This window comes from Pseudopodoces humilis, chromosome 2 (assembly GCF_049639895.1).
Source record: "Pseudopodoces humilis isolate 2021_Gansu_Grassland_sample_001 chromosome 2, ASM4963989v1, whole genome shotgun sequence".
Lineage (NCBI taxonomy): Eukaryota > Metazoa > Chordata > Aves > Passeriformes > Paridae > Pseudopodoces > Pseudopodoces humilis.
In genome coordinates, this window is record NC_142201.1 from 61,667,886 (window position 1) to 61,689,234 (window position 21,349).

At 43.5% G+C, this 21,349-nt stretch overlaps 1 protein-coding gene across 1 annotated transcript; it reads left to right on the plus strand.

The window, feature by feature from the left end:
* The first annotated feature begins 839 nt into the window (after positions 1 to 839).
* Positions 840 to 1,784, plus strand: CYSLTR2 (cysteinyl leukotriene receptor 2). Its single transcript, XM_005516780.2, has one exon. It carries the CDS (start codon positions 840 to 842, stop codon positions 1,782 to 1,784), a length of 945 nt encoding a protein of 314 aa, XP_005516837.1.
* The last annotated feature ends 19,565 nt before the right edge of the window (positions 1,785 to 21,349 follow it).

Genomic DNA, 21,349 nt, shown 5'->3' on the forward strand with positions numbered 1-21,349 from the left:
GCCTCACTGGAGGAAAAACGCCTCTTTCTGTGAGCACAGCCCATTTTCTCAGAGGCCATTTTCATTAGGGCTGCAAATGTGGGCTGCCCTGGAAGCTGCAGTGTTTGTGGATAACTGCCTGGTGCAGAACAGCTGAGCACAAAAGAGGTTAAGAAAGTGTAAATATGAAGCAAAGGCCCCACAAAAAGAGACCTAGAAAGCCACCAGAAGCTAACAAGAAAGAAGAAATACAGTGCAAGGAGGAGGGACTTTAAAAAAGAGCTGTGTTTGCAGAGTGTTTGCACAGTGTTTAAGGTCAAAATGTCCTTATTTTTTACATGTATCAAAATCCTCTGGTATTGCTCTGGAAATACTGCCAAAAACATACCAGAAAAATTTCCCTGTCTCCAAAAGACAAATTCAGTTCTTTTGGCTTTCCATCCAAATTTGAAATGCAGGCCTAGCAGTGGGCAGTGATTTCTTTTCTGATCAGGTTTTGATGTTTCCATGGTGGGTGACTGGGGACTCAAAACTTCCCTGCCACAAAATGGCTGACAGCAAGTTGGCTTGTTTTGCACAGACTTGTCATTAAAACACACACATAGCACCTCTAAAAGGCAGCACTTTCACAGGCTGAGACAACAACCAGCTGCTGTAACACTGAAACTCATTAGAACTTACTTGGGGCTTTGTGTCTTGAGATGTGTATTCACTGGGACATCACAAGTAATTATTCATTAATGAACCCTTACTTCCTACTGTTGTCTGCATCTTGCAATTTCTGCCCTCTGTGAAATAGTCCCAAATAGCCAAACTCCCTGCCCAGCACTCACACCACTTCTTTCCACTTTGGCAGAAAAATGGAGACGCTGGCTCAGACTATGAATATTTCCAAGGTGGCACCGGATGGCAGCTTCACTAACAGCTCCTCCAACTGTACTATTGACAGCTTCAAACTAGTAATTTATCCCATCACATATCTCTTTACCTTCTTCCTGGGTGCTGTTGGAAACAGCCTCTCCGTTTATGTTTTCTTCCAGACTTCACAAAGGACCTCAGTAAACATTTACATGATGAACTTGGCTATTTCAGACCTCATGTTTGTGATCACTTTGCCCTTTCGGGTCTCATATTTCCTCTTGGGATCACGTTGGGTATTTGGTGATATCCTCTGCAGGATCATGACTTACAGCTTGTACATGAATATGTACTGCAGCATTTACTTCCTCACCGTGCTCAGCGTGGTTCGTTTTGTAGCCATCGTCCACCCGTTCAAACACAGAAAAGTGACCAACACGAAGTATGCCAGGATAACCTGTGTGGCCATATGGATCTTTGTGCTGGCAGCTGCCAGCCCTCTATTAAACAAGGGAGTCGCTGGCTACAGCAACCCAGTCAAATGCTTGGACCTCCACCCGTCCAGCACGCACAGCCTCCTCATGATGAACAGCTTTGTCCTCGTCGTGGGCTTCGTTCTGCCGTTCTGCACAATTGTGTTCTGCTATGTCTTTGCCATCAGGACGCTGCTTAAGTCCAGGGCTCCGCCGAGCAAGAGGGCAATCTGTCACAGGAAGGCGCTGTTAACCATTGTCATCACTCTCATCCTCTCCCTCATCTGTTTCCTGCCGTATCACATCCTGCGAACTGTCCACCTGATGTCCAGCAGCTGCAGCCAGGCCAGCCTGCACAAGGCGCTGGTGGTCACTCTCTGCCTCGCTGCCATGAACAGCTGCCTCGATCCCTTCCTCTATTACTTTACTGCTGAAAATTTCAAAGCAAAAATCAGAAGTTTGTGCTGCAGGTAGTTGGTGCAGAATTGCAAACCTATATATATATATATTGGGCTCATACAATTCCATGACAGAGGCTGTGTGCTGTGCTGCTGGCCAGCTCTGCTGCTCACTGTCAGGCATCTCTGGGACAGAATCTCTGGGAGAGACCTCTTTGTGGGTGACCAAAACTGAGCCAGGGTGATCAGAGGTCAGGTGGCTGGGTATGATCCCTGGCTGTCTTCTGTTTAGCCGTGTAGAGACACCTCTGTTGTTCACCCTCTCCAGGACAGGGCACTGTAAGGAGTTACTACCTTGCTGCTGGAGTCCCTTGATTTCATTTCACAATACTGAGTGACTTGAAAGGGAAACTGCACACCTGACCACTTCAGTGTCTGTGCCTGAACCTCTCAGCACTCCATCTCCCCACGTGTGCAGGAGTTCAGACACTGTGATTCCCTACACAGTCACAGGTCCCCTGCCAGGTCCCCTTGCAAACACTGGCAAAGAGGTTACACATTAAAGAAATGTAAAGCATCACTGATGATTTCAACAGAAGCTGACTTAAAAAGCAGGAAGAGAAGCAAACAGGACCCAGCACTGGCTCAGGCTGCTCAGAAATCATTAACATTTCTATATTTTCCACTCCAGGCCAGCCACCAAGGTATTCTGCTTAACATTTCATGGGCTGTCAAGTGAGAGAATGACTTCAAGCAAGTGGCATCCTCACAGAGTGTTGTGAGTAAGGTGACTGCTGGCAGTGAGGGCAGGATGCGGGCACCCAGAGCACTGGGCTGCATCCTGCAGCTCTTCATGTGGTGTCAACTCCTTCAAGGTCACTGCAACACTTTGTTTTTATGCCCACTGTTGCCAGTGCTTTTCACAAGCTGAGGCTAAGCAGTTACATTCCCATGCAGGGATCCAAAGACAAACTTTAAAAATTATTTTAGTCTGAAAAGGTAGCTAGGGAGCGGTTTCCTCTGCACAGGTAAATCAGTCTGACACCAAACTGCTACCAAAGGCATTCCCAATCCCTCATCTTCAGTCTCCTCTGAGAAGGAAACAGATCCTTTTTTTCATAGGATTAACTTCCTGTTGGTTTAATTTTCCTACATCAAACATGAAAGAATGCAACAGGGAAGCACTTACCCAGATACAGGAGGAAAGATGGGCAACAGAGGCGGTGGAGGAGAGCTTTCATAGAAAGCAATGGGAATCTACTCCTTTGTGTACTTTGGAAAATTTCATCAAATGGCTGTCTGTCTTTGGAAGTCTCTGAATATTTTCTAAAATATGATTTCTAATAATCAGACCTAAGAGAAAACAGGCTCCAAATTCAGTTAGACCATATTTAGATTTTGGGTTTAATTACATCATCTTTTACTAAAAACAGACAAGAAGTTTAGTCATATTTTCCAAGAAAGCAGCTCGGCTTATGTGAAAACTAACAAAAATGCTGAAAGCCATCCCTCACCATGAAATTCAACCAAAGGAAGGTTTCTGCCTGTGAAGATATTTCTCAATGCTCTGAACTTCTTATGGAGAAAAGGACTCCATAAACTGAATGTTATTGCTCCCAAACAAAAATAACAGCAGCAAGGTATTTTTAGCTCTGTCTGAAATATGCAGAAAACAAATCACTGCTGGTCAGGTGGAAAAGTACTTGTCAAATCACTGGGAAAGGCACATTTTTCCTTGGCTATCTAAGGGTTATGTTCAATCTACTTCAGTCACTTGATGCTGCCTTTGATGTAAGCAGAGAGTTTTATCAGAAGTCTTCACTAAAGTTCATGCTCCAAATACTTATTTCAATAATGCATACCTGAGAGCAGACCTAATGATGTCACGTGAACTCCTTGATCCCATGCTGTTGATGAAAAAGGGAATATTAGCAGTGGTTTGCAATAGGAGTATGATTGAGATGGTAACCATGCAGATATAGCAGGCACTTAATTGGAAGGAAGGGGCAAACCCTTTTTTTGTGGTTTTCACCTGTCAGGAGTAGACCTAAGCAGCAACAAGTGACACGCTTGAAGCCTCTCATGAGACACTACCCACTTCAAATACTGCAAGAGAATGCAGAAAATTAGCCACAGTCTAATCTCACCAGCATTCTTCTGTCTGTGTCTGTCCAGTGCATCCGATTATCAGATAATTTTGCATTTAGAGGATATATGTATCTCACTTATGAGGTCACTTTTTTTGTATTGACCATGCTACAGCTTTGTTGGCAATTGAATTAACTGTCAGACCTGTGTTTTAATAAACTAGATTTACTTGTGGCTGAAGATATGTTTTTTATTGATCATACAGCTAACAAGGGTTCTCCTCTGAGTGCAGGGGAGAAAGAATAAGAAACAGATACTGAGTTTCTGTAAGTGGGCCATCATTTTACAAGACTGAAATGTCCTTGGAGGTGTGAGAACATCCTGCTGCCTTATTCACTTTACCGACAAAATAGTGGGGAACAGGAGTCAAAATCTGAGGTGCAGATAAAGTAATACAATTTTTAAATTATTATTTACTTATGAAAGGATTCAAGACCATCCTTATTAGAGGTAGTCTCACAAAGTTTCAGCAACACTTGTATAACATGCCATGTTTGCATTTACTGCCTTTTCTCCATTCACTGCTCTTTCATGTCTGTACTCATGGAGCTGAAAGTTAGGGTTCTTCATTGTGGAAGTATCATAGTAAAAAATTTAGTTAAAAAAAGCATCAACATATCTATTCTAAAAAATAAAGCTCCTGACATTTAAATTTCTAGCAATGCCTCTAGTTCCCTCAAGGGACCACATTCCCCTTAAAAAGTACTTTGATATGTTTCCTCAAATTTCCAGGAGGCAAAGTCTAAGAATAGCTATGTGCATAGAAAGTTAAAGCAACAGTAAACTTGTGAGCTTGAAGGAGACATAAGAAGAGGAAATTAAGTCTTTTAAGTGACTGGAAGAACCCTTAAGCAGCAGCAAATGATCTACCTTCATATGCACATTTTCCTGTCATTCAGGGAACCCCTGGTACTTCTAGAAAAAGTTAATTTTTCAGTTCAAAGCTACGCTGGAGTCATAGAGAAGCAGCATAAGGAAATGCTCCTCTTCACATCAGCTTTTAAGCCCCAATTTGAGACAACGTGTGGCTGTGATTGCCAGATGGAGTGGTGTTGCAGTGAGCAGGGGAGCATCATGTGACTGTGATCCTCCCCCTCTGCTCCGCTCTCCTGAGATCCCACTAAGAGAGCTCTGTCCAGCTCTGGGGCCTCTGACACGAGAAAGACTTGGAGCTGTTGGAGCAGGTCTGGAGAAGGGCCATGAAGATGGTCAGAGGGCTGGAGCACCTCTCCCATGAAGACAGGCTGAGAGAGCTGGGGGTATTTCAGTCTGGAGAAAAAAAGGCTCCAGGAAGATCTTATAGCACCTTCCAGTACCTTGAAGAGGCTACAGAAGAGCTGGAAAGGGACTTTTGACAATGGTGTGATAGGACAAGGGGGAAAGGCTTGAAACTGAAAGAGGGCAGGTTTAGATTAGAGATTAAGAGGAAATTCTTTACTATGAGAGTGGAGAGGCAATGGAACAGGTTGCCCAAAGAAGCTGGTATGGCTCACCCTTGCAAGTGTTCAAGGCCAGGCTGGATGGGGCTTTGAACACACTGGTCTAATAAAATGTATCCCTGAACACAGTAGGGAGATTGAAACTAGATGATCTCTGAGGTCCCAAACCATTCTATCATTCTATGATTTTATTATATTTATTTTAATCAATGCATTATCCCACTAATTTTCATGATATATCCTCTGCCTTCCTCAACACACATCCTGTCACCATAGCTTATATTTTGCTTTGGCTCCTAAGTGTGTAGGGAGAAAGGGGTGAAAATTTTGCTGATCATCATCTCCTTCTGAGGTGCCTATTCCTTTTTGCTACAACAGCATGCTGTGCTGGCAGCAGAGCAGGCATCAGACTTTTTCTCCATCTTGGAGGTGTTGACACTTCTCTTGGTCCTTTGGGATGGGCAAGACAGAAGTGACCTGCTGCTGATAGGAGTGGAAATAAGAACTATCCAAAACAACCAAGTGTAATCACAGTCAAGAGGAGTCAGATGCTGTTTCAACAGTGATACCATCCAAGGGGTAATGTTTTGAATTCCTTGCACTGTATCTGAGGCAGTTTAAATTATGGTCTATTTAAAAGACGGTGTAAATGATGTGCAAGCACAGATTTCCTGAGAGAGTCCAGTATTGTTTGAGGTGGCCAGCACCAAGCACAAGCTGCCAGGCACTGTGACTGTCCCAACCTGCTGTGCAGTCCTGTCCCACTCAAGTGTTGTGCTGTGTATATACAGGAGCCTTCCTGGACATCTGCAAAGAAAAGCAATGTATTTAATTGCATTCAGCTGATGTTATGTAGCTACATCTGTTCATCCACAACAACTAATCTGTCAACAGCTTAAGGAGGCCAAAGATCTTAAGTAACTCTCCTTGTCCCAATTTCCCTTTCTGACTTTCAGAAAAAGTGGCCAGAGTCCCACCACTGCTTCTCTTGATTTTACAGCTGAAAGGATGTTAGGCCCCTAACCAGGGGCCTGGTCAAACAAGCCACATTCCTGTTCACAGGAGCAAAATGTCAGCCTTTACTTCTGAAGCTGAGAAATAAAGCTCTGGACCTGGGTCCACCTCTCATATTGCATCACTCAAAGCTTGAATGCTCAGAGTGGTGGCTGGCAGGTTTGCTTGTCATGTTTGCATTTCCAGATGCTGAGATGCTGAGCATGTCGACTGTTGGATGTTATTATGTCTTCTGAGCAGCCATGGTAGAGGAGACTGGGGATGATTCACTCAGTGTGGAGCTGTTTTTCATTACAAAAATTTTGGCAAAGGAACCCCCGAAGAGGGGATCTTTATTCTCTGCAGATTTTTCTTACATTATCACCAGCTTTCAGTTCTGGAGGCAAGGAGCCTGACTGTCTCTGGCATGCCAGCTCCCTTCTGATGTCCAGCCCAAAAAGCCTTCCATAACAGACAAATACCTTCTTGTGTTTAGTTTCTCCTTGCAATCAGTCTCTTGCCAGAATTTCAGGATGTTTAAGGATGTTTTGCTCATTGGTGAGATACTCCTTACGTGCTGTAAGTTAGCATTTTTTGGCAACTAAAAGGACAAACAATCCAGGAGGAATGAGAAAAAGAATCCAGTTCAAGAACCAGCCATCATACATCTTCTGATCTTTATTACTGCAGCTGGAGCAATCTCTTCTGGTGGTCCCTCACCATTAAAAAAGAAAATATAAATGCAGATAATGAATGAGAATATGCCCTAAAAAAAACAGTGCTCTCAAATAGGCTTCTTTTTATTTTTTCTTCTCTTAATTTTGAATCTCACTCACCTAACCACTAAAGATATTGAAGCTTGTAGAATTTCCATGGTAAAGCTGCTATCAGCAGCACAGGCACACCTGGATCCTCCAGAAGTGGGAGGTGGTGTGTGGAGTACCTGGCTCAGTGCTGCTACCCCAGCGTTTCACAGGCATACTGTCACTGGGCCAGTCTGTGAAGCTGGGCAAAAGGATGTCTTGTGAACAGCCAGGTTTGTGAGCCTTCCTATTGCTTAGAAAAAGTCCAGATACACCTGACCCCACACCAGCACAAACCCAGCCCTTCCCACACTTGTGTGTCCTGGTTGCCATGGAAAGGAAAACCAGGTGCAGAGACCAGATGGGAAGGACATGCTCCAGCAGGTCACCAGCATGCATGACACATCCAAAGGATGTGTCTGGCCATACCACCTCCACTGACTTGTTAGTGCCAGGTACAATTCCAGACTGGCCACTTCCCTGTTCCTTTCCTTTCGAATTCCTACTGGCATCTAGTTACACCTGAGCTAGCTGGGCTCTGCAGGTGAAGGTGGCCCTCGGAAATATAAGAGTGGATGGGCACGTGGCCCAGTTGGGAATGGCATGGGAGAACATTTTGCCCCATTTTCAGAGGAATGGGACATTCAAGCCAACGCCCAAAGACAAAGGAGCTGATGCTCACCTGTAGAGCCGTCTCTCATTATGACATTCACTGTCAGGGCTCTCACAGAGCAAGTAGCAGCCCATGCTCGCACAGGGAGAATCTGTCTTCATGCTTGCAAGGAGCAAGATGAGCTCAAGGACTGCTGACATGGTCTCTGGTGTCTCTTGCTGTTTTCTGACCATCTGATCTAGAGCTTGCATTGTCTGTCTTTGTGGAGGGATCCTGGAGACCTGATCCAAAATCAGAAAAGCTCAGCAGCACAGGAGGACATGACATGGGCAGCCTGGAAATGGGGAGAAGAACATGTTTTTTGGGTTATGCTGTGGGAGAGAAAATAATATGAAAATTCTGGGTGTGCTTCAGACATCAATTCCAGCGATGCACTTCACACCGGCAAGGGTCAAAACATTCATATTACTGAAAAGTGTTATTAATGTCTCCCCACATATTACCTTGGGCTTATCCACAGCCATGAAAAAAATCAGGCCCTCAAAGTTACCATCCACCATGGAGATGTCCCTTGGCTTTAACTCACAGCACTACAAATGCCCCTGGGTGGAGCTACTCCCATCATCAACAGAGCTGACACCATGGTCACCAGCATGCTGAGGCAGAGACAGAGGGTATCTAAGCCAGCCTTTCCCAGCTACCCAAATAAGGCCTTTTTCTTTGAATAAGCCATCAGTAAGAGCTTTTAGTAGCCACAGAATCTCTTACTGAAAATTCTTAGGCAACTGTGCTCTTTGAAGATATCTTCTAGAGCAAGACTGCACACAGCTACCCACTCAACCAAGTTAGGAAGATTGATTCAGAAAAACCCACTGATAAAAGGAAGCTGTCAAACCAAAATATCCCCTCTCCTATGCCTCTCCTCGTTTATTACATCTTGCTGTTTCCACCCCTGCAGTCTGTACCTCATCTAAGGACAGGGCCCACGTGGGTAAAGTAGCTTTGGAGACAGTTTGCCATGCTGACAGAGGATATGTACCTGATCAGAAGAGAAGGGACAATGACAGCGATCACTCCTGAGCTGCTTGGCCATCAAGAGTACCCTGACACCTGCCCATCTTCCCTGTCCCCCTCTCCACTCAGATATATGACAAATTTCTTACCTTGAAAGTCCAATGAGCAGAGAGCCAGAGGGAAAATACTGAGCTGAGCACAGCTACAACTGACTCAGCTGAATTTTTCATGGGGAATTAGGGTCACTTAGCAAAGAGAAATCAACAATCCAGGCATGAATGCCAGAGACTTTCTCAGAAAGCTGCAAAAATCAAGGGACTTATGAAACCTCTATGAGGAATACTATTTGTAGTATATCTATACTATATATATTTCCAGGAATTGGGAGGAGCTGTTTACTCCCTTGGAGGCAAAGAAGCCCCACAGAAATGTCTTGACAAATTAGAGGGCTGGGCAATCACCAACCATATGAAGTTTAACAAAGACAAGTGCCGGATTCTGCGTCTAGAGAGGGGCAAACCTGGATGTACGGGCAGACTGGGGAATAAAAGTCTGGAAAGCAGCAGCTTGGGAAAGCACCTGGGGGTTCTGATCAGTGGCAATATGAGTCAGCAGTGCCCTGGAAGCCAGGAGAGCCAACCCTGTCCTGGGGGACATCAGGCACAGCATGGCCAGCCGGGCAAGGGAGGGATTGTCCCGCTCCGTCCAGCTCTGCTCTGAGCTGGGGCAGCCTCACCTCCAGTGCTGGGGGCAGTTCTGGGTGCCACAATATAAACAAGATACTAAGCTATTAGAGAGTGTCCAAAGGAGGCCTTTGTGGTGACAGACCTCAGGAGGAAGCTGTGTGAGGAGCGGCTGAGGTCACTTGGTCTGTTCAGCCTGGAGGAGACTAAGGGGAGATCTCATTGCAGTTACAGCTTCTTTGTGAGGGAAAGAGGAGGGGCAGGCACTGATCTCTTAGCTTCTGTGACCAGTGACAGGAACTAAGGGGATGGCAAGAAACTGAGTCAGGAGAGGTTCAGGCTGGATATCAGGAAAAAGTTCTTCACCCAGAATATGAAGAGGCTGGGCACTGGAACAGGCTCCTAGGGAAGTTTCAGAGCACTAAGCTTGACAGCTTTCAAGAAACATTTGGGCAATGCTCTCAGGCACGTGGTGTGACACTTATGCAAGGTGAGGAGTTGAACTTTGATGACCCTTGTGGGTCCCTTCCAACTCAAGGTATTCTGTGATTCTGTGTTGTGTGAATAGTAAGTCATAGCCAAATCACCACTTCAGAAATTAAACTACTTTGAGCTGCTGTACCAGAAAGGAGCCTCAGAAGTCACAAAGAACTATGCCTCTGTTGCTTAGACTGTGTCTCACTGCCAAGAACTTACTTTGTGTTTCACAGAGACTACATTTCAAGATATTTAATTTCAGGCTTATAACAGGCATTATTATCACCATCACAGAGTACTATAATATACTTGCCTTCAGAGTGCCATCCTGATTCGTTATTTCTTCAAGTAATCAAGTAACAAAGGGAACACCAAAAATTTGGGATTGCTGCTAAACGATGTTAGTGCCCTGGAGATGCCAGAGGATGGATCCAGGCTCTTCTCAGTGGTGCCAAGCAATAGGACAAGAGGCAACGGGCAGAAACCAGTGCACAGGAAGTTCCACATGAACACGAGGAAGAACTTCTTTACTGTGGGACTGACCATGCACTGGAACAGCCTGTCCAGACAAGTCTTCTCACTGAAATTATTCAAAAACCACCTGGATACAATCCTGAGTAACATGCTCCAGGTGAGTCTGCTTTAGCAGGGGTGTTGGATGGGATGATCTCCAGAGATGCCTTCCAACCCCATCCATTCTGTGATTCTGTAATGTATTAGTCTTGGATTTTATGCTTCACATCCAGTAATTAAAGACAGCAGCATGAAAATAAAATACTTTAACCATAAGTAAGAGTTAAGTATATGCATATACATATATGTATATATATACACACAAATGCAGGAACACACACACTTTCATATTTTTTTATTTAATTTTTTTTTTAATATATTTTTGTGTTTACATATTTATGGACATGACGATAGATATTAATTTGCAAAATCAATGAACACGTATTTAGCAATCAGTGTCAAACCTTTCAAAATTAACATCTTGTATAACCCCATTCCATTAATATCTCAGTAATGGATTTAAAAGAAGAACATATTCAGGACTAACGCTACTCCATCATGAAATTGTAATGTAGGTCTGAAGTATAAGAAAATGAAACTTGTTCCCTAAGTGATGTATCAAAATTCATACCTGTTCTGATGACTGTTCTTCAAGGGGAAAATTCAAACCCAAATACCTCTTGTCCTACATCATGCTAAATTTTGCTTGACATCCCTATTATGAGAAAATTTCTGCTTCCAGTTTCATTCTGACTCTCTCTTTGGCCTGAGGTGACAGGTAAAACCTTTGACATGCTGTCTTTTTTAAGAAGTTGACAAGCTATTTTTCACACTTGGGAAAAACATATGGAAAAAATTTCAAAAATCTCTACTGACAGCCATGAAATTAAGAACAGGTTTTTGGCCTGGTGCTGGTATGGTAAAATAACGTTTCTCACCCTGTGGTGTGCAGGCTGTGGGCTCCACAGATTCTTCTCAGACCACAGTGTGTAAGAAAAAAAATCAAATCTGTTGTTAGTCAGATCAAATGTGCTATTGGAATGTTCACACCTTCAGAGCAAAATAGAAAGCTGTCACAAAGCATCATTCCCAAATGTGGACATGTCCCTTCCCAAAATGCGAATGTGTGTGTTCTCTGCAGGCACTACCAGCATGCATAAACAAGAGTGTAAGAGCAGCAAGGTTGACACTGCATTTTGAGAAATTCTGCACAAGTTCCTTGGGAGATTACTGCACACTGGCTGGGGTCCTGGGCATTTCCATTTGTATGAGGAAAAGAAAGAGATCTAGAAAATTCAAACCCTCCAACATCCCACTAAAGAAAGTAAAAGGCTCCTATTAAAATATTTAGGATTAAACCCACTCTCCACCATCAAATGCAATGTTACCAATTACAACTAATTTATCATTGTGGAGGGCATCAGGAGAATTCCAATCTTTAAAGTAGAATGAAGTGATGAAAATGTAATACCCAAAAATAAAGATGAAATAAAATTATATTGAAGACTCATGAGAAATTGAAATTGATTTGAAGGCAAATATAATCTTCAAATAGAAGACAGTATTACATCTTCTTCTCATACACAAATGTATAAGAAGCAATCAAATTTTATCATTTCAGAAAAGGTATACCATAAGTGGAGGTGGTAACAGAACAGTCAGATTGTTCTTCTGCTCTGGGGATCTTTTCTCAGGCTCTGTGGGACTGACCAGATGCTTCTAGCAACTGTGGAAATATATAAAATAAGATACAAACTGCACTGATGCTAGATTTTCAAACTCCAAGCAGAGTATTTAGTAAGTGTCCAAATGCAAGAAACATAGAAAAGGATGTTGATAATTATCTTAATTTCTATGGGACAAGATAGGTAAAAAAGTAGGTCTGAGTAGGAAGAGAAGTGAGTATGAAGAGCATAACTCTAAAGAAATTCAAATTCATGAGCGTGAAGTTGTGTCTTGGTGTGGCCAGATGCCTTCCTGGACTGAATTAAGCAAGTCTAATTAAAATTAGTCAGGTTATTTAGACCTCAATATTTCTTGACCATACTGAGGTGTACAATAAACCTATATGGAATGGGTGTCAAGATAAAGTCTAAGCTCGAACTGGGTTGTGTGGAAATCTGCAAGACAGTGCCCTAAAGGGCAAGCATTTCCTTTTTACAAACCATATTAGAAGTCATAACAGGACAAGGTTCAGAGAAAAGTGAAGAGGTCACATAGGGAGGATGTGGACTTAAAGCATCCCAAGTACTTCTGTCCACAGTCAGCTATAAAACTCCAGTGCAGGAGATTCACCTTGGATAATCTTGGCTGGAGATGCATGTCCCAAGCTGGAAGGCTGTGAAGGAAGCTCCTGTTTTTAAGAAAACACTCCAGCACATTAAACATGATGTCATTTCTCAACATAGAATTCAGTGCAAGATAAGACATCATTTTCCCCAGATCTTTGGTGTAGGAAACCAGCTCCAGTTCCTTGATGTTTCCCCAGTGCATCCCATTGCAAGAACTGCTTCAGGTCAGCTCTCACCCTCCAGATGGTTTTTGCTCTGTCCTTGCAAAGGCTGACTCCTTTTTCCTTGATCTCTGTCCAGGCTGGTTGCCTGCAGCACAGCAGTGCTCGCTCCACCAGCTAAGCATCCCCGGCTGGTGGACACACTGGGTCAGTGCTACGGTCAGCCAAGGTGTCCCCACCTGCTCCGTGAGTCATCCTGACAGGAGTTGTTCCTGTTGCCTTTAATGGCAGCTCAGGGTGATTAGCCACAACCTTTTTCTCTTACAAATATCTACACTTGGGCAAGACACATTCCATCTTAAATCTTCCACTTCTCACTCATGAATACTGCAGGGACACAGCACTGGAAGAGGTGTTCTGGGAAATGGTGCTTTTTGCTAGCAACAACATCACCATATGTCCATCTACACAAACAAATCAGAGTTGCCTGGAAAGGATTGCACTACTTAAGGAAAGATTTATTTGACACTACTTTTCCAGGTGACAGTGCTTTGATGGCAAGAAACAGGAGAGTTCTCACTCTCTATTTGACTCTCTCCTGTGCTTTGCAAAGCTGTTTTTCTCTGTCTAGAGGTTGTCTTCCAGGTATATTGCTGAGGGGATACATTTTTGGCTTAGTTATTGTTAGGTTAAACATGTCACATACTCTTGGCACAGTGTCTCCATTTGCTTTGATCATCCTGATCATCCTCCACTTGAGGCTGAGTTCATCTTTAGAACTGCCCATGGTGTTTCAGCTCAAGTGAAAGAAAAATTAGCAATGGCCTATTTTCTTGCCTTGTCAAGAAATTACTTGACTGGTAAATCTCCAAACCACAACAGATTTCCTCATGGTTACATCATGATCATGGGACTCATATTTGCCCTGTCACTACTTAAAATACTTCTGTACACCCCAACCTTTTATTCTCCATCACAGAAAAATAATTCGTCTGCTTTTTGTTGGCAATTCCTACACTGCTGGATAAAGACGAGGTCAAGAATCCTGTACCAGATTACACCCATACTGTCACGTAGAAATACATTGGATAGAACCAGCTGACATCCACCAAAATGGAATTGGGAGTGACATAGGGTGCAAAGGAGAATATAATCAGCCTCTGGGCTTGCCCTGGTTCTCTTTAATCTGGTGATGTGAAGACACTCAAAGAGTATGTGGTTTCATGTTTTGCACTACTGAAGTTGCTCCTGATTTCCATTTCCCACAGGCTTTTTAAGAGGGTGGAAGAGTTCTTTGCTTTAAATACCATATGCCAAAAGTTGGTGCTAGGATTGTCAATAATAAGGTAAAAAAGGGTGAGTTGCATGTTCCACGTCTGATTCTGGAGGATCCTCAGTCTGAAGGTCCTTCAAGCTTTAATCCCCATCCCCCAGCACAACATGTGGTGACCTTTCTTAAGAGAAGGACAAACATCTGTTCATTTTTATTGGACTCATTTATCTACATCTCTTTTGCTCCTTTTTAAGCTGCAGTCCTGACTGTTGGTCATTAAGTGCTCCCCCTCTTCAGGGAGATACTGAAATGTTTTGCCTCCTGGTGACATCAGAACATGTGAATGTTGTCATACCAATTTAAGGAGTCTGAAATGGTTCCAGACACAAGTTCCAGAGATAGGTCTATAAAATATTTGGCAGGGAACAAGTTGCTGGCAAGACCACAAGGATCAACATGGTCAAGTGGGGACTTTCCCACCTGCTGTACCAGCACGCACACACAAAAAAAAAATAATGTGGAGAGAGGGAAGCAGGGAACAACAGAAGCAGGAAAAAGGAGTGGTGAGGAGAAAGGGAAAGGAGAAAGGCAAATAAGAAAGAAAACAGAAATAGAAACTTCTTAGAGGGATAACTCATCATAGAATGAGTCAGCTTAAGGCATCAGACCTGGACCTTTCTCACGGGTCCAGGGACAGTTCTCTTTAGCTTTCCTTATTTCTGTCAGATGGGAAATGGGTGTCAGCATCTGAATGAATGGCTTTTCCCAGGAGAGGAAGTGTGAGAAGTCAGCCAGTCAGAGCCGTGTTCCTTGCTGCTACTGCTGAGAGAGGGCCAAGACCTGGCTTCAGTGAGGAGGATCAGGGAAAGATGATGTTGATAAAATGAATACTTTGGGTAATAAGATTTTTGTACAAGAATGGATGCTGCAAGAAGCTCCTTGGTTCTAGGAGAATGGCTATAATTGTGTTTTGGAGCTAACTTCTGGCATCATGAAAACTTGTTGCTTCTGCAGCCACAGAAAAATGGAGTGGAGCACAGACCCAAGGAGAGGAAGAGGGAAACAAAGGGAAGGAAAGCGTACATTGGTGTGGACATGAGGACTAGGAGAAAAAGGAGAAACAGTGGGCAATATGGAAATGTATGAGCAAAAGAAAAGGGACAGAAGAGAGGGGAAAAATGAGGTAGAAATAAAATCTTATTGCTGAAGTCCAAAGAGGGAAAACCATTCAGTGACAGAGAGGAAGATACGTGCTACAATTAGACTACTATGGAAAAGCTTAATACGCATCAGTCAAGCTATGACTGCGACATAAACCAAATACAACTGAGCACTTACAGGCCGCATGTCAGAGAGATAGAGAGGGAAAGAGGGTCTGAGACACCAGTCTAATAGGGTTTGCTCACATGGGAGCAAAGAGGAAGAGAGTTCTAGCATGTGGGCATAAGTCATGTTGCACCACTCAGAGTGAAATAAGAGACCCTGGACTGTTCTCTTTAGTGGTACAGAGGTACAGGCTGTGACATCAGGGGAAGGTTTGGGTTGAGGTACTGATTACAGTAGAGATGTCTAAAATAAGGAGAGATGAAACTACCCTGGTGCACTGGCAGCCCTCTTTGTGCTATCCCCTTTTCTCTTCTGCCCCAAACTTTCCATCACATGAGTTTGAGCCACTCGCTTAATTCTCCCATAAACAAAATGCAACAAGTACTATGAAAACCTGTATGATTTAAAACAGTGGCTGTAAGTCTAATATCCCCATTCTTGAACTGCAAGCGAGGAGGTTTTTATCAGTGTTTGAAGAATTTCAGCTGAAAGTAAGGCCCTGGGAGTATGAATAATTTTTCCTTGTTGCACCAATATATAAATTCTCTGTAGTGCCACAGAGGTCAATGATGCTACAGATACCTACAGGTAAAACTGACTCTGAAATATGAGCAGCCTTGCAGTGGATAAAAATAAAAAAAATTAAGCAAATTCTTCCCTAACACACAGACTTTTTGATCAACTTCATGCTAATAACTACTGCATGCAGCCAGGCATTCCTAAACATGATTTTTCAATAAAACTATACAAACTTTTAAAATGCAGCCATCACATGGCAACAGACAGAGAAAGCCCATACAAGTAAATCCCTAGGTACAGATGACGCCACCAAGCTCGTTAAGTGATAAACTTTCACCTATTTGGGCCAAACAAAAGAAGCCTATTTTCTTGCTAAAAATACGCTGCACCAGCAAATTGCATACACTCAAGCTACACATTAAAATGCATAGAGAGCTCTCTGGATTTGAGGACAAATATAGTTCTGTGTCAGTGCTGACTGATTTAAGGCTGTTAAAGTGATGCTCTTAAACAATTAAGAATATCCGGCAGTCCTGTCAAGATGCCCTGCCGGGCTTTTCCATCTCCCGCTATGCCAGAGCAATCCCACAGTGATGGGCTGACGGTGATGCACTGTGACATGTGAGAGTATTGGGCTGAGCTCTTACATTTACAGTCTCCAGTACTCCAGATAAAGGACAAGAAAAGAGGTGGTTGCCAGCAATCAGAGTTCTTCAACAGCCCAAAGCTTGGAAATGTCAATGCATCCAGAAAGATAAAAAGAACTGAAATTCTCAGCAAAGACTCAAAGCTCACGACACATTTTGAGAACATAGATGTTTCAGGATGACTGTTGAGGATGAGCATTGTGTTCTCCTGAGACAATGAATCAACATGTGTTGGCTTGGATTTATATGGGATAATTTTATAAAACAAGGAGCACAAAGTTGTCAGTGAAGAGGGACTGTATCCAAGCATACCCTGTAAAAATCGTCCTGCACAAGAGCAGGAAGGTGAGATTATGTGATATTATCCAGCAAAAACATTCAGTGCTGAGCTTGGAAGTCTAACCCATGGCTATCATGGATTTTGGACCCAAAATACCTGAGTGAAGATGCTGTGGGTATTCTGAAAATCCCAGATTTCTTTGTTACCTGCTTGCCTTTCCAAAGAGATTAACTGCTTGAAGACTGAGAGCAGAGACCTTGCTGGGCAAGAAGCCTTCCCAGCAGCCACTATCTGAGAGATGGGAGATTTTCATGTTCAGGCTTAATTTCTGAAGATCTCTGTCCTGTTGTGTATGGCTTTAGCCTTGCCTTACATAGAAATGGAACAAAATTAGTCCTTCAGTGAAGTGGCTGCCAGAGACATGATGTGACCTCCTGCTTGCACGACAACCCCCTAGCCTGACATGGTTTTCTTTAACTTCATATACCTGCATACATAGATACATAAAGAAATTGATTCTTTTTGCCTCATCCTTAGACTTCCAGGGTTTGCAGCAGAGGCAAGTTCCACAGAACTGTGTGCACAAAGAGCAGCACAAATCTCTAGAGCTCCCCACAGATAGCAGAAACAAGAACCCAACAACTAGGAAATCCCCAACATGCTGGGATATTTTCATGGCTGAGCTCCCTCAGCTGCCTTTTTGAGGCTATCCAGGTTTATCTTAAGCTCCTGGAACAACAGCAGCAGAAGTGGACTGAATGTGGGAGTCAGGTACAAGAAAAAGGAGCTGCACAGGCAGACAAGACATATTTGTAAAGGTTGCTGCAATTAACAATAACCAGTTGTGAGGTGTATGGCATTGTTACCTGTGGCCTTGCCTGCAGGGAAAACTAGGGTTAGTTCCCTGTAGGGAAAACTGGGTGATGCGATCAGTCATCACCAGGTGCAGCTAATGTGAGAGATGCTGACATTGCTCTGAAAGTAGAAAACATACTTTTCACTGCATTAGTGATGGATTTTTTAATAGCCCATTAGCTGGGAAAGCACCCAGGTGAATAAAGGCTCTTCATTAGAAAATGAAGTGGTCAGGGAGGAGAAATGCATTGTTACAGTCACTTCTAGGGTCATTTTGTTCTGGTGCTTTCAACCATATGAAAAGAAACTCTGCAAGGAAAATATAGAGATTAAATGTGTAAGGCAATGAATTATTGATTATCACAGACAAATCCCATTACCCACAGACTACAGCCTGCAGGGAGGAGGAGCATGTTAGGAAATGGAGTTGAAGGGAATATCCTCAATTGGTCATAGGTCATTCCTGCTACCTGCTCACAGTTAAAGATTGTGAAGATACTCATGCATGCTCCTCAGCTGCAACCTCTTGTATAAGATGAGCCCATCTAATGGAGGATGCAGAGGGATGAATGAGTCGTCTGAGCACCTGTTACAGCTCGTAACTACATGCCAGAAACTACCAGAGCTGCTGAAAGCAGAGGATCCAGGAGATGAATTGATGGTGTTTCTCAGCAGCGCCTTTGGGGATAGTATTTTTTTTCTGCTCTGACTGTACCACCATCACCTCTGCTTCTCCCCAGGGACTCAGCCCAGGAAGTGCTTGCTGTCATCTATGTTTTTACCTCACTTCACTATAAAAACAAAGTTAAATGACCATGTCATCAGCCTCTCATTTCCCTGCACTGACTTCTGAATGTGCAAGCCAGTTATGACCTCATTTGACAATGGAGGGGTGAAGGTTTTAATAAATAGGTCTTTAGATTCAAGGCATGTATGCTCTATAATGACATTGGGGAGACAAGAGACACCCAGATTCACTGTCCACAGAGAAAAAGGCTGCCTTCAATTGTCCTCCCAGCCAGACCATCAACATTCTCTTATAGTAAGGTGCATAAAAGGGTGTAGGATTTGCACACTGGAAGCAGGAACGAGGTACAGGAATCTGTAGGTGCCATGGTAAAAAACTAGAGATTCAGTGTTTCTTCCTATTATAAAACATCTTGTTTTCCCATTGTACTAGGAGAAGTGATTTTCTAGTAAAGAATTAATGGCTGGAAAATCAGGATGTTTTTCTGTTTATTTGGGGTGCCACTGGATTTGTTAGGTGGAGGGAGCCTGGAAGGGTTTCTCCATAGGGATAGTGCAGTAAGGTGTCTAATCCTTCCCTTGCTCACACACGTACACATTCATACATGTACATGCACAGAGCTAAGGTCTGTGAGTAGCAGTTCAAAATGTTTTTCTCATCTGTGGTGTCTGGTTGGAGTCAGACACATCTCCATATGTCTCACCCATTCAGCATGCCTCTGCTGCTTCCAGCTTACCAACACCTGCCCTAGGACCTACCAAGGACCAGAACTCAAGAGAACAATTTGTCTGCGATCTAAACAAAAGAACTTCTCAGTATAGCCAGCTAAGTTACCCACCTATTGTTAACAGGATACTTGATAATTTACTTGATCATTAGCTTGAAAACTTGCTATATGCTGAGGAACTTGCAGCTCCAAATTAAACCACACCTGACAGGTGAAGCTGCACCAGAGCTAAAAAGCTGCTGCAAACCTTGCTTTTTTATTGGGATTTGCTGGGTGTTGAGTAAACTCTTATAAATATCCACCCACAAGTGCACACCACTGCCTTACACCAGGAAACTGCTTTGCCAGTCACAAGAGATGGAAAGAGCAGAGCACAGCAGGCCACACCATGGATATGGCTGGGCACTGGAGCAGCAGACAGTCATTTCCCTGGGCACCTACCACCCACATGGACTGAGATAAGGGAAGCCTGAGAAGCCTGTAAAAAATTGTCAGGAAAAGGTTTTCTCACAAGCCTTTATTTAACTTCTTATTGCATAGCCATCTCAAAACTACCACTCCTGGGACAGGCATGAGACAAACCCGGTCCACCCTCACTGCCAGGAAGTCTCTTAGGCATGAGTCCATTCCCAAACAAGCCTGATGGTGCTCACCTGCTGATGTGAACTTGGGAGCTGTTGTTCAGGGCTGCCAGATCTCAGGGTAACCCATTTCCCAACAGGACTGCACATACTCATTGCTCTCCTACTGTCACACACATCTGGGGTAGGATGCAGATCAGTCTCCGTGTCAGTGAGAAGATTAAATTCCCAACGGTGGTGATTCGAGGCTCAATTCAGTGACTTACATGCAGTGTCACTGAGAGATCCTTCAGCGTGGTCACAGGGCCAAGAGCATGACAATGAGTCTTGGGGTACCCAAGGGCATCCCAGGGTATGACAGATGCTAACAGAGACTCCCCTCTCTCACAGCTGCTCAGTTCAGAGGCTCATTAGGCTCCTGTGGCTTGTACTGACTCGGAATTTGGTTTCAGTTGTTCAAACATCTCTACAAACATGGAGTCAATTTGTGGTGTCAACCTGATGCTGATTTAAATGGTAAAGGATATCCTTCCTGTAGGGTGTAGCAGGACATGGACCTACTGTAATCACTGTGTCCTCTCTGCCAGCTCTGAGAAGGTGTCATGGGACCACAGAGCATCTCAGAGGGCATCAGGTGAGAAGATGCACTTGGCTGGAGCTGGCAGCATAGACACCTAGGTGGAGGAATCCAAGCTGGACCTGGATCCCAAATCTCCAAATCATGTGTTTGCAACTGCAACTTCTTCCCCTGTGTTTTCGCTACAGTTTGATCAATATCAGCTAAGCCTCAATTCAACCCACAAAATTCTCACTCAAGCACTTTTATTTGTCTCCTTCCCAAATTGAAATCCACCAAATCAGACTGGTAAATTGAGCTATTACCTCTAGCTAAGACAAAGACTGAGCAGAGGGTTTTGGCATTTGCCCATTCAGGATCCTTCCCTAGTCATTTGACGGGATGAGCATGTAATAGCGCTATAGTAACACTTTATATTTCAGTGCTGAAACAGATCACTGGTATTACATCTGTACAGCTAATTGCTTTAATATTGATGAGTACAGCCTACGCTGCTCCTTCTGCACAAGGCACCTACTGCTTCTACCCGTACTGTGTTCCAGGTAATCAAATAAAGAAATCTAAAATAACTTTTGCTACGCTAGTCCTTTGTTCCTTCCCTGCTAACTCTTCCGTATCTGTTATTAATAAGCATGATATTGGCTGCACAGTAATATCAGGTTTAATGCCCTTAAAACTGTAGGCTTTTTGTTGTAATTTTAGTTCCAGTACTTCATGCTACTTACCTTGCTCCAAAGTTACTGCCCAAAAGCTGGGGTTAGTTCAGTGTTTCAGCACAGTCAAAACCCAGTGGGAGATCTTTATGTGCACCTGGTTTTGGCAAAATCTCTTTCCTCTAGTGACTTTCTGAAGGGCTAAGTTATGACTCTGACAATCTCATATAACAAATCCATTCCTGTCTCATTTGGGATGCTCATAAGGACTTAGAAGCTGCCAGAAACATGCACAGGGACAGGCCACAGTGCTAATGCAG